The sequence below is a fragment of the Peromyscus californicus genome, unplaced genomic scaffold (genome assembly GCF_007827085.1).
Source record: "Peromyscus californicus insignis strain IS unplaced genomic scaffold, ASM782708v3 Scaffold_2__1_contigs__length_46816999, whole genome shotgun sequence".
In the NCBI taxonomy this organism is placed as follows: Eukaryota; Metazoa; Chordata; class Mammalia; order Rodentia; family Cricetidae; genus Peromyscus; species Peromyscus californicus.
The window spans coordinates 4524205-4536806 of record NW_026294540.1 but is presented as its reverse complement, the minus strand read 5'-3'; the positions used below and the strand labels follow the sequence as shown (position 1 = coordinate 4536806).

Genomic DNA, 12602 nt, shown 5'->3' with positions numbered 1-12602 from the left:
AAAAAAAAAAAAAAAATGGACAGTTCAGTGGATTCTAGGATATTGCCCAGTTTCTGCCACCCCATAACTCACACCCAGGAAGATGCCCCGTAGTTCAGGACAGGCTCATCAGAACAGTATTCACCGTCGTTTCCAGAGGTGAGTCCTCAGCAGCGGTGCCGGCCAGTGCTACAGAAGGGCCCAGCCACGTGTTCACACGGGACCTCCAGCACTGGAGCGGGAGTTCACACTTCTGCAGGAAAGGAAACTGAGGCTCAGAACTGGCCTAGGCTGTGGTCTCATGACCCCCCACCCCCAAGCTTACCAGCCCCCACAGTCATTTTAACCACAGCCTGGGCTGTGGCAAGCAATGTCAGTCACTAATAGATCTGCTGTCGCATTTCTCAGCCGAGTTTCCCTTAACTGATGTTTCATGGCTATTGTTAATGTGCATTTTTCACTGAGTAATTTCCAGAGCCTGAACTTGTAGCACATCCCAATGATGAACGTCCCCAGTTCCGAGTCCCCTGTCAACTGCAATGTCACCCTTACCTCCTCCCCAGCACCTCCCGACAGCCCATCCAGTTTTATGAGTCCTCCGTCCCAGTGATCACGGCTGAACCTTTAAGAATCCAGACGCATTTCAAGTTTAATTGAATAAAATTCTTTGTATAATAAATTCCGCATGAATACTACATAAATCAATGCCTGGAAGGATTTGTGGCTCATTTCTCTCCCCAGATGGGGTTCGGGGATCCTGCTGGCGGTGCTGTGCCCAAGCTGGTCCTGTCTTGATCACCGAGAGGAATAAATTTGCCTTTGGGGGTCCTTGTAGAGGGTGTGGCTTTTGCTGTCAGGACCTAGAGCTGATCTCTGAGTCCCTCCTGGAAGACGGAGCTTTGTCCAGGCAGGGCAGAGGATGAGCAGACCAGGGGTCTGGGAGCTCTGGGGAGGGGTCTCAGTCATTTATGGAATCAGAACTCCTAAAGCCATCATTTGTCACCTTTGGAATCCCGGGGGAAGCCGCACACATGCTCCCCTTAGTGTGGTGCACGTGTTCTTCCGGGGTTGGTCACCACGTTCGCATGCCTCCTGGAAGTCCATGTGACCCCAAGGTAAGACTGCCATGCAAGCTGGGCACTATGGCATATGCCTGCTGTCAAGGCTGAGGCAGGTGGATTGGCTGAACAACCTGAGTTTAAGACCGGCCTAGGCAACATAGCAAGACCCTGTCTGAAAAAAACAAGCAAAAATAACAACACCCTCTTCAAGAGCTAAGTGCAGATCCATGGGACAACTCCCTCCAGCAGCCACTTAGGGGTTCACGTAACCCCAACCTTGAAGGTGAGAAGGAATGCCTGGAGCTAGAGAGGCTTCTGGAAGACGTGGATCTCTGCAGGACCTGGAAGGACAGTGAATGATTGGCAGACATAGCTCCATGCTGGCCTCCTCGACCCTGAGAACAGGCCTGTCACTTCTAGCTTCTGCACTTGGGACCTGTTGGTCATCTTCATACTTGCCTCTCACTGGTAAAATGATGACAGTCTTCATGCTCTGTGGTCACTGGGAGAGCTTACTTAGGGCACGTTTAACAAGGCCCTGGCAAATGGCTACTGGTACTTGAATCAAATTCCAGCTCTGCCACACCTTAGCTGTGTCACCTTGAACAATTCATTTAGCGACTGTGTGGCCCAGGCTGGCCTGGAACTTGTGATCTACCTGAGGGCTCCTTCCTCCTCTAGAGTGCTGAGATAAGTGGGGGTGTACCACTGCGCCTGGCGCTCTTCAGCATTATAACAATAACAGCAGCTTCCTGAGGTTCGAGGCGGACTCCACGGGCCTGGTCAGTGTAGCTGTCATGGCTGAGCAGCTTTGTCCTCTTCAAAGCCGTCCTGAGCTCCAGGTGTGGAGCCAGGCTTCGAGACAGGCGTTTGCCAACTGACAGAGCCAACTGACCTCAAATCTAAGATCCTCCTGCCTTCGTTTCCTGAGTTCTGTGATTCCAGGTAGGCGTCGCCACACGCAGGCCACTCCTCACACTGTGGGCTGGTGAGATGTCTCGGCAGGCCAGGGCACTTGCCACAGAGCGGATGTCCTGAGTTTGACACCTGGAGTCCACATGGTGGAAGGAGGGGACAGGCTCCTACAAGTTGTCTTTGGACTTCCATGCATGCGTAATACATGTGTGTGTATAAACATACACACAGTCAAACAAGATAAATGTGAATAAACCCTTCACACCGTAACTAACCCTGAAAGCACCTTGCCCACAGCAGCCCCAGCAAGCTGCCATTAAGCATCCTTGTGTCACCAACACAGAAGCTGGGGTGCTGGGAAATGGCACCATGGCTGGCTTCTCGCAGTCAGAGGCCACTCTGGGACTTGAGCCTGGCTCTTCCTCTAGCCTGCTTACCTCTGCACAGGGACCACACTACCTGTCTTGCTGTGGTGGCAGCAGAGCCTGTCGGGTTCCCCAGGGTGGTCTCCTTGGGAAGTTAGCTACTAGGGCATGGCTGGTAATTAAGTGGGGTAGGCTGCTTCTCTAGGAGAGGAGGAAAGGATTGAAAAGCCCCCAGAGGATCCCGGTTGCCCCGGCCAGAGGTAGCCATTCCAAGGAAAATGAGAAATAGGTGCCAGTTCAAAGTGTCACAAAGGCCCCCGGAGAACCAACCCAATAGATGGCACAAAACCAACCTGGTAACTCCAGATCCTGGGTGCAAGGTGACCTCTCCATCTACCAGCGCCCTAGAAGCGACTCCCCGTGGCTGATCTCAGGTCACAGGCCCTCTGGTCCTCCCCACTGGCCATCTGTAATGCCCACGTCCCTCCCCAGCTAGTAGGTGCCTTTATTTATGATCACCTTGGAAGGGTCGAGCAGACATATGTTGCTAAAGGGGCGTTTATTCTTGTTTATAAAATTTATGGCCTCACCTCAATTACACACTGTCAGAACGGGAAGGATCGGCCCCAAAGCCTCTTGCCGCCTGACTGCTTCAGACGTGCGTACATCTGTTAACTCCGTGGGAGCTGTACAGGGAAATCAGGTCCGCTATAACTCAAGCTCGCTGTCCTGCCACGAGGTGTGAGCTGCAGGCCTTGAGCAGACACATCCAGGCATGCATGTGGGCAGGGAGGCAGCGAGCAGCTGTGGTGGCCATGCCAGGTGGCCAGATGCACGGACTGGCCACGGTCTCTGTCAGGGTGCTTTAAGCTGGGGGAAGATGCGAGAGAGAACTTTATTTCCGTGGCCTTTGGGACTCAGCTGCAGTGTCCCAGCGGCTGGAGAGTTTTGAGCCTGTGGCTTTCCACCTGGCAATACCAGCGGGAGAAAAGCATGCCTCCCCAGCGTGGGGGAGTGAAGGTGGGCATGAGTTTCAGGGGGACAGTTTGACAACTCTCACGAGAGTCCTGAGAGTGCACGTCCTGGGCCTGCAAGTCCCCCCTCCAAACATCTCAGAGGGAAATGTGTCTCAGCAGAGCCCAGAGGGTCTTGTTCAGCGATGTTGCTCATTACCATGAAAAACTGGACACTCGTGTGCAGGACGAGAAAGCTAGATGATTCCACGAGTGAGCGCACTATTTAACAATGAGCGACTGTAAGAAATGTCATGACTTCTGTAGTAAGTGGGTATGGGGACCTGTTCCAAAATGCTGTGTAGCGAACAGTCCGCATTCTTGCCTCTACATGAGGGTATCATGGGTTAACACTTACTTCCTTCTTTAAGTCTGGATTTCCTAACTTTTCTGCAGTGGATTCAGGTTAGACTTGAGGAGGGCTCACTGTGTAAAAACCCCAAGGGAGAATGGGAAGAAAGTGAAAGCCGGGTCTGGCATGTGGCTCTGTTGGTCGAATGCCTATCTAGCATGCACGGAGCCCTGGGTTTGGTCCCCGACATGGAATAAACGTGTGTGGTGGTGCATGCTGCTGATCTCAGTACTTGGGAGGTGGAGTTCAAGGACAAGATCATCTTGGCTACATGTCAAGTCTGAGGCTAGCCTGGGCTACATGAGACTCTGGCCAAAGACAAATAAATAGAAAGACTGAAAGAAGGGGGAAGATGTATCCCCCTGCCTGCCTTCCTCCCTTGGGACAGCTGGAGTCACGGTAGTCCCTGGAGGATGATAACCCCTAGAGCCTCCCCACTCCCCATGGGTACCTTCTGATACTGTCCTCGTGTTCTATCGCTGTGAGGAGACACCAGGACCGTGGCAATTCTTACAAAGGAAAGCACTGAATTAAGACTTGCTTACAGTTCAGAGGTTTAGTCCGTTGTCACCATACTGGGAACATGGCAGCATGGAGGACGTCGTGGTGCTGGAGAAGTTGCTGGGACATACATCCTGATCCACAGGCCGAGAGAGACTTCAAAGCCTACGTCCTCCAACCAGGCCGTGCCTCTTAATCCTTTCCAACAGTTCCACTCCCTGGTGACCAATCATTCAAATCTATGAGCCTATGGGGGCCGTTCTTCTTCAAACCACCACAAGCATGCAGCCTGGGGGATGTGTGCTGTGCCATTCCTGCCGTAGACAGCTGACTGGCTGGAGTCCAGCTTGTGAATGCAGACCTGGCTTGTACTCTAGAGTGATCCAGGAGGGAAAAAACGTGTTCCCATCCCCCCTGAGATGCCTCACTGGACAAGTCTCCCTCACCATCAGTCTCCACCACCATCTCAGCCAGAAGCTGAGGACACTGCCATCTCTCTCCTCGACCTGTGACAGCATCTTATATTTGCCCAGACCTCGAGAGTACACAAAGAACTTTCATATTTATTATCTCATGCCTTTACATCCTGAATGGTCAACTTAAGCCCCTCTGGACAAAGGGGCACACTGACAGGTGGAGAGATGAGAGGCTAACATGCCTCAGTGCCAGCCTTCCGGAGCAAACCCAGTTCCCTTCTCTGTTCTGCTGCGAGCGGAGAGGGGCTGACCCCAGGAAGGGAAAGAGAAGCCAGTTCAGTGGATTGCCAGTCATAAGGAAGAAGACTGAGCCCGGAGGCCGGTTTCTATAGAAAGGAATTTGGTAATCTATTAGTAATGTCTGCCATGGCCTCATAAAGGTACAGAATAAGAGACACGCTTTTGTTACGTCTGCATTCCTAGGGTAAAACCTCACTGATCTCAAAGGAAGGGAGATTTCATAAGGAGGTGTGGTCTCCAGACTGCCTTTGGGGATCAGACTGCCCCTCCAAAGCAGCCCCTCCACATGATTCTCGACACCCCATGAGAGCTAACTAGCAGAGGAAAAATTTCCAAGAGCTTTGAGGTGACAAATCAGGGCCATAGATCTCTAAGAGTCAAGTGCTTATAAATCTGACTAATTAATTAGTCAGCTCTGACGAGCTCCCCACCATAATTCAGCATCTGCAATTAGATTTCATATTAAAGCATGCAAATTCAAGATTAAAGGCAGTGAGAGACGGTGTGACAGCTCCACCCCCTCCAGCCTTTGCCGTCCCATCCCATCCCGCACCACCACCGGCTCCTCAGGGTGCAAGTTCTAGAATCTTCCCTTCGGCCACTTTGTCTCCCAGGTCCCCATTGTGCTGCGCCCAGCGGGGTGAGGAACCAGTGCCAGCTCCTCTCCTGGAAGATGGCTGCATTTAGGTGGGGCAAACATTTTGGCCCAGGGACGTTTGGGGACTTACAGGTTGCAAAATCCTGCGGCCAAAGGTCATGAAGGAAACCTGGCTGCTGGGGGACAGGCATGCCATGGAGGAGCAGGGGCTTTGGGATCAAGCCAGGTTGTGGGGCGTTTACCCACCACCCCCACAGTTCCCCAGAGTTTTCTTGAGTGCGAGCAGCAGGAAATATTAGATAGAAGGATTTATTGCAGAGAATCTTGCAGAGATAAACAGATAGAAAATAAAGGATAGCCTCGAGAGAGCCTGGAACCTATTCCAACGGCCCCGACTGTCTCTGCCCCAGGGTATTTATAGAGACGCCAAGGGGTGGAGCAAAAGACCTCCTCCCCCAGCACAGCCAAGTGCAGACCATCCCAGACACCTGCACTCAGGCCCATGGTCTAATCATCCTCTATGCGGACCTGCTGGGTAAAGCCACGAGGACCCGAGAACGGGCTCCCACACCAGGTGAGTTGGGGAGGTACTCCAGATTGGATAATATCAGGAAATAGGACTAATTTTTTTTTTTTTTTTTTTTTGAGAGAGGGTTTCTCTCTGTAGTTTTGGTGCCTGTCCTGGATCTCGCTCTGTAGACCAAGCTGGCTTCAAACTCACAGAGATCCACCTGCCTCTGCCTCCCAAGTGCTGGGATCAAAGGCATGCACCACCATCCCCCAGCAACAGGACTAATTCTATGATTATTATAAATAGACTTTTTTTTCCCCTTGGAGGGAGGAGCCAATGACCCAAGGCCGCACAGCTATGCTGTTCACAGTGCACAATGATGTTTCGATCAGTGAAGAGTCACATTTATGACATTGGCAGACCGCTGACATCATAGCTTTATGAGTGCACTCTGTGATGTTCAAACGGCGATAAAATAGCCGAGAGCAGGTTTCTGAGAAGGTATCCCCACCAGAAAGTGATGCGTGGCTCGTTTAATTTACTGGAGGGTCAGGTGGGCAGTTGGCAGCTGCTTGGAAGTGACACCCTCCTCTCAAGTCTGGTGCTCCCCTTCGGCTGGGACCCGGGGGCCAGCTGCTGCTCTGCGGCCTGCCACTTCCTCTGAGTCTGCAGGACTTGGGAAGCCAGAGCTCGGGGTTCTCACTTTCGGAACTCTCAACACGGGTGTGACCGTGTCCGCTTCCAGCAGCCTTTGCAAGGTGATGGGGTTAAAGAAAAAACTGCAAAGGACAGAGCAGCCCTTCAGCTTTGCCTAGAGGCCTCTCCCATCTTTCTGCCCACTCCACCCTGGTGAGGGCTTTGGGATGTTCGGACCTGGCATACTAGGGTGACGGTTTCCGAACCTCAGTTTTCCCAGCTGTTAAGTGGGCATCAGAATAGGTGACACTGGGTGGAGTGACCACGGTATGCAATGCCACATTCCTTTCTTTGGATTAGTTACAGCTCCTTGGAGTAGGGATGGTGCCCACATTGCTTGTGGCTGTAACAACACCCACCCCAGCCTGAGGCACAGAGTTCTCTGGACCTATTTGTTAGGTGAGTGAATGCCCGTCTGGCTTCCTGGGCCAGCTCTCAGCTGGAATACCTGCCAGCTGCTCAGCCCATCTGGCACCATCTGGGCCAGTGACAAAACCATCCAGCAGACTGTACAAGGAAGCCCCCACAGTACATACAGAGGACACCCCCTCCCCTGGACAGTGTCCTGTGTAGGAGCAGGTTGTGGACTTCCCAGGAGCCCCTACGAGCAGAGGACCATGGATGCAGATGCCTGGCTGGTGCCTAGGGATGGCAGATATCTAGTGGGCAAAGCAGCAACACGTTTGCCCGTGGCTCAGCTTTGCTCCCCTGCCTCCCCGGGGACCTCTCCCGAGCCTGGCCTTGTCCCCACTGGCTTCAAACTCCCAGTTTGGAAGGTAGCCTGAGCCCTGAGCCCTGGCTCCCCACACAGCACAGCCCCTGCCCAGGGCAACGAAGTCACTGCCCAGGGCTGATTCTCAGTTGGGGTGTTTTTGAGTTGTGATCTCACGCAAGCCAATTCACCTCCCCAAACATGGGTAGGATGAGTAGGAACTACACCCCAGTTCCTGAGATCCCTGAGTGGATTTACAGCAGTCCTCTTGGCAAAGGCTCAACAGAGAGTGGGCAGGGCAGGACTGACAGCCTTGGCAGTCACCACATGGCGCATGGCGCTCACACTCGTCCTTGGCCATCACCACATGGTGCGTGGCGCTCACATGTGTCGTTGGCCGTCACCACATGGTGTGTGGTGCTCACACGCGTCCTTGGGCCGATGGTGCTTCATCTCACCATGCCTCACCTGCACGTTGGGTCTTCTCCGCCACAGGGCCTCCCTTTCCACCTCCATGGTGAAAACTCTGTCTCGGGTGGACATACGAACACTTCCTTCCTGAGCCTTTTCACTGAACCCAGGCATGATTTGTCCCATGGATGCAGAGACCAGGCTGGCTTTGAACTCACAGAGATCTGCCTGCCTCTGCCTTGAGTGTTGGGATTAAAGATGTGTGCTACCACACCTGGCTTTTTTTCGGGGAGGAGGTGTTGTTTTTTTCCAGACAGGGTTTCTCTATGTAGTTTTGGTGCCTGTCCTGGATCTCACTCTGTAGCCCAGGCTGGCCTCGAACTCAGAGATCCGCCTGCCTCTGCCTCCCAAATGCTGGAATTAAAGGAGTGTGCCACCGCTGCCCGGCCTTTTTTCTCTTTCTTTCTTTCTTACTTTTAAAAACAAGAGTCTCACTCTGTATCCCTGGCTATTCTTGAACTTGTGGCAATCCTTCTGCCTCAGGCTTCCAAGTCCTGGGGCTACCGGTATGAACCACAGTGTAACTGGCTGAGGCAAAGACTTTGAAAAGTCTGACTTATTGTCCCATTTTCTCAGATGAGGAGAGTGAGGCTAGAGCAAGGTGACCAGAGCAAGGTGACCCATGGCTAGTGGTTGCCGATCGACCTTGCCCACTCCGTCAGTAACTCCAGCCGTCTGTCTGCAAGATGATCCACGGGTATTATCATGGAGGCGGGAGTGCGGAGTCCGACATTGCCCAGGGCTCAGCTGGATGAGCTGAGTATGTCTGAGGCCAGGTTCAGCATTGTAGTCTACTTGCTTGAGCCCTAGCCCTGTCCCTGCTTCAAACCACCTGCGCTCTGACATTCCTCCCGTCACCCCACCACCAGGGTCCGAGGAAGCAGGAAGGCAGGCAGCCACAGTGCCCAAGCCAGGAGAGCTGTCTGGCAAGTGCGGCCAGGGCTCTGGCCCGGGGGCACTGGCATTGTGTTTGGCCCAGGAGCAAATCTCTGTGATGTCTGCAGAGATTCATGAATGCTCCTACCCAGGAGTTCAAAGAACAAAGGAACTCCAGAGAGAATGTCGACTCTCGCCCTGAGACAGCCACCAGGAGTCGCAGGCTGCCCACAGATGGTGCAGATCAGGGTCTCTCAGGCCCCTTCTCTGCCGTCCTGGAGGGGAAACCAGAAACTGCAGCTCCAAGAAGCAAGGGAACTTGGCCTGAGCTCCCAGTTGGTGGGCAGCAGAGTTGGGACATGAGCCCTGTGGCAGGATGCTCTCGGCCCTGGATGGATGGTTACTTCCTCAGTCCAGGCTCCCGAACTACTCCATCTGTTACACATATGCTTGTCATCAGCGTTGGCTGTCATGACCACAATGAGGAAATTATTTCATTAGGGCCCGTGTGCCAAGGGCTGGGGGACTGCTGGCCTGCCTATCCTAGGTCCTGATGCAGCCTCTCCAACATTGGTCCAACACTGGTGTGGGAGGCGTAGCCCAGTTCCTGGAGATGCACAGGCGTGCGAACACCTCAGGTGTGTGAACACACCTCGGGCCAGATCCTGGCTGGCTGAAGCATTTCTCGTGGAGGCACTAGCCACACGGAGGAGTCACCAGTCTCTGTAAACTGCGTAAAGAAATGGCTGGTGACCTTTAGCCACTGTCCGCTCTGTGAGGGACAGAAGCCACTCTGGAAGCGTGGTCAGAGTGCCTCATCGGGCCTGTGGGTAGTCCTGGCTTCTTGGGTTATTTTTTTGTGTGACTTGAGTCCAACTTCTGCTGTTTATCCCAGGCTGGCCTTGAACCTTTAAATCTTCCTGTCTCAGGCTCCCAGGTTCTGGGGTTATTGGGGTGTGCGACGGCTCTGCCTGGAGAAGCAGGAAGTAGACTGCCGTCTAGAAGCTAATCCTGAGCCAGGCCCAGTCCCCGGACAGCTCATGCTATCACCACACCGATTATCAGTACATAGGATTCAAACTCTAAAGTCTCCCCGACAGAAATGGGTATGGAACTGGGCTCACAGGACTCAGTCAGGAGCCTGACCCCACAGCCCACGCAATGGACCTCTTTCCATAGCCCCGCAGCCAGTCTGAGCAATTTAAGGTTCCAGTGAGGTATGGTGACCTGAACCTGTGATCCCAGCACTCAAGCAGCCCAGGCTACATAGTACACCCCCAAACTCGGGTGCACTGGATTCAGACACGAACCAAACATAGGGGGAACCCAGTGTCTGCCTGATCTCCACTCCTAGCCGTACAGCTGAAGGACGACTGTCAGCACAGTGGAGGCCAGGGTGTTGCAGACCTCACCTAAACGTTCGTGAGCACGCACAGGTCCCGTCAGCACAGCAAACGATCCTGCTTGCTTCCCTGATAAATCAGTCAGCCGTTCACACCGACTTCAGTTCCAAACACTACTCCAGGGCCGGGCTTTGGTTTTAGGTGCGTGTATATCACATTGCAGGCAGGTGGTGTGTCTTCGGGGCTTTGCAGTATTTTTCTGTTAGTGGGGACACTGGGGTCCCAGAGATGTCCCAAGCAAGAGACATGTCTGAGTTATCTGGTTCCTCCCCATCAAACAAGCTGGCATTTGTAGGTACCATGTAAATCAGGAACTTCAAAGCTATGCTTGCAATCCTGGTACACTGCCTGTAGGAAGGGGGCAGAGGGAGACTGGCTCTAGGGATGCGTCCCTGAAATGTCACTTCCCAAAACAAAACTGGGCACATGTGACAACTGCCCCGCTCTCCTAACTCAGCTCTGAAGCCAGGATGTCTGTCAAAACACTGTCTTTTTGGTACTGTGGGTGTGTGGGATGGTGACCTGAGCCATCCAGGCACAGGGCTGAGTACAAACCACAACAGCCACCATATGCTCAAGTACAAATTTATTAAAGCCCTGACATGTCTTGAGTCCACAAGTTACCTACAAAGACAATACCCACTCCTTTTCGGAAGCCACCAAGAGCCAATGGGCGCCAGTGAAAACCGGCTGTGACCCAGACTTGGTGCTTGGATAGTGTGATGTTGTACCTGCGGGCAAGCAGGCTTGGAGCGAACTACAGACAACCCTAGGTCAAAAACCAAGCGGGTCAAGTTGACACTGGTGTTCACAAGCCGCTCTCCCCATCCACGTCCCCGCTGTAATTCTCAGGCTTCACGTTATTCGCACAGGCTGTGCACAGGGCCCAGGAGTCTGTGGGAAGCTGAGCACACGTAGATGGTTGCAGACATCTTCCAAGGACCTTGCCATCCTTCCGTCCAAGTGAAGCTTGCACCGCTCTCCAGAAGCCTGCGGACCTTCCCCAGGCCCCCGGCCACAGCTTCTTGCTGAAGTGGGACAGGGTGTGCCCACTTTCCCAGTGTGCAGGTTCCCGATGGAAGAAGGCAGTTCCCTGCTTTAGTGCTATGGTCCTAAGCTGGTTCCACAGAGTGGAGGAGGGACCAGGACTCCTGGCCTCCACCAGGGTGGAGGGATGCAAGAACATGATGAGACAAGAGACACAGAGCGGTGACCAGATCACTAAGCCAGAGCCTCTGCCTCCACATCCTGAACTGGAGGAAGTTCTTACGGTAAAGGGAAAGGAGGGCCCAGGCGCACAGAGGGTGGGAAGACAGAATGAAGTCCGACACAAAGCAGAGAGAGCCGAGTCAACAGAGGTGGTGTGAGGTGTGTGGGATATACCCTCAGCCTCCTGGGCCGTTCAGTGCAATAGGACTCCTGTGCAGGGGACGGGCTTTGCAGTCCTGGAATAAAGCACTGCCCAGATGACTGGGCAGTGCAGGCTCTCGAGTATCTCCGTAAGCTAACGAGGAGGGCAGACACACAGCCGTAGGTTCTGGGTACTCCAGGAACGGGGCTGCTCTCCAGGGTGAGGGTTTCTCTCCCAAGCTAGGACACCATGGAACAGGCCCGGGGCTGACAGCAAGGGTTCCCTGACAGCGTGGCCTGCTGAGGACTTGGGAGGGAGGGCTGTGGTGTGGAACACCTGCCCCCCTGTAGGAGAGACCCTAAACTGCTCAGCAGCCTCCCCGGCAGGAGCTGGGTTTGACTGTCTAGGAAGAGGCTGCTGTGAACAGGGTAGAGGCAGGGACTCTGCCGTGCATAGAGGCTTGGCGAGGCCTTACCTGAGTTTTCAGAACGGAAGGAGGAGCTCACAGGCACAGGCTTGGTGTACTCAGAGGGCAAAGGAAGAAAGCCTCACAGAACTACCAGGAGCTCCTCTGCAATCGCTAGGCCCAGGTTTCAGGCCCCAGAAGGCAGGAAGAGGGAGCACGGGGTGGGATGGGAGGGTGAGGGGTAATGACCAGGGGCTTATTTTCAACAACACTCCCCAACACATTGAGTGCGCTGTGCTGCATCCCCAAGCTTGGGCATCTCATGGCTATTGAGAGGGTCTGAGGACTCAAGTAAGCTGCCACACTCCTGGGAGCAGGGTGCCTCCAGGAGCTGAAGGGCTCTGGAGTCTGGGTGCTCTGGAGGGCAGGTGGGTGAGACTGTGCTGGGCTGGGCTAGGAGAGCTCAAAGCCTGTGTTCATGCTGATGGCGTAGCGCAGTTTCTCTCGGAGGACGCTTTTCTTGCTGTAGTTGGGCAGCTTGAGCAGGTTGAAGCAAGTGGAAGAGGTGGGCAGACGCCCGCCTGGCTCCCGCTTGCGGATGGTGAAGAAGCCCCTGAGGACACTGCCCAGGGTGTCCCCAGTGTCCTGCAAGCACACACCACAGCTGGGGTCAGAA

At 53.9% G+C, this 12602-nt stretch overlaps 1 protein-coding gene across 2 annotated transcripts in view; it reads right to left on the bottom strand.

Moving 5' to 3' along the window:
• Positions 1-10738: 10738 nt before the first annotated feature.
• Positions 10739-12602, bottom strand: part of Ube3b (ubiquitin protein ligase E3B) — a 48082-nt gene continuing 46218 nt past the window's right edge. For both annotated transcript variants that reach the window (XM_052755073.1, XM_052755074.1), the window contains one exon: positions 10739-12571. In XM_052755073.1, coding sequence (XP_052611033.1) covers positions 12380-12571 — 192 coding nt within the window. In that variant the 3' untranslated portion in view covers positions 10739-12379. The remainder of the gene's footprint in view (positions 12572-12602) is intronic.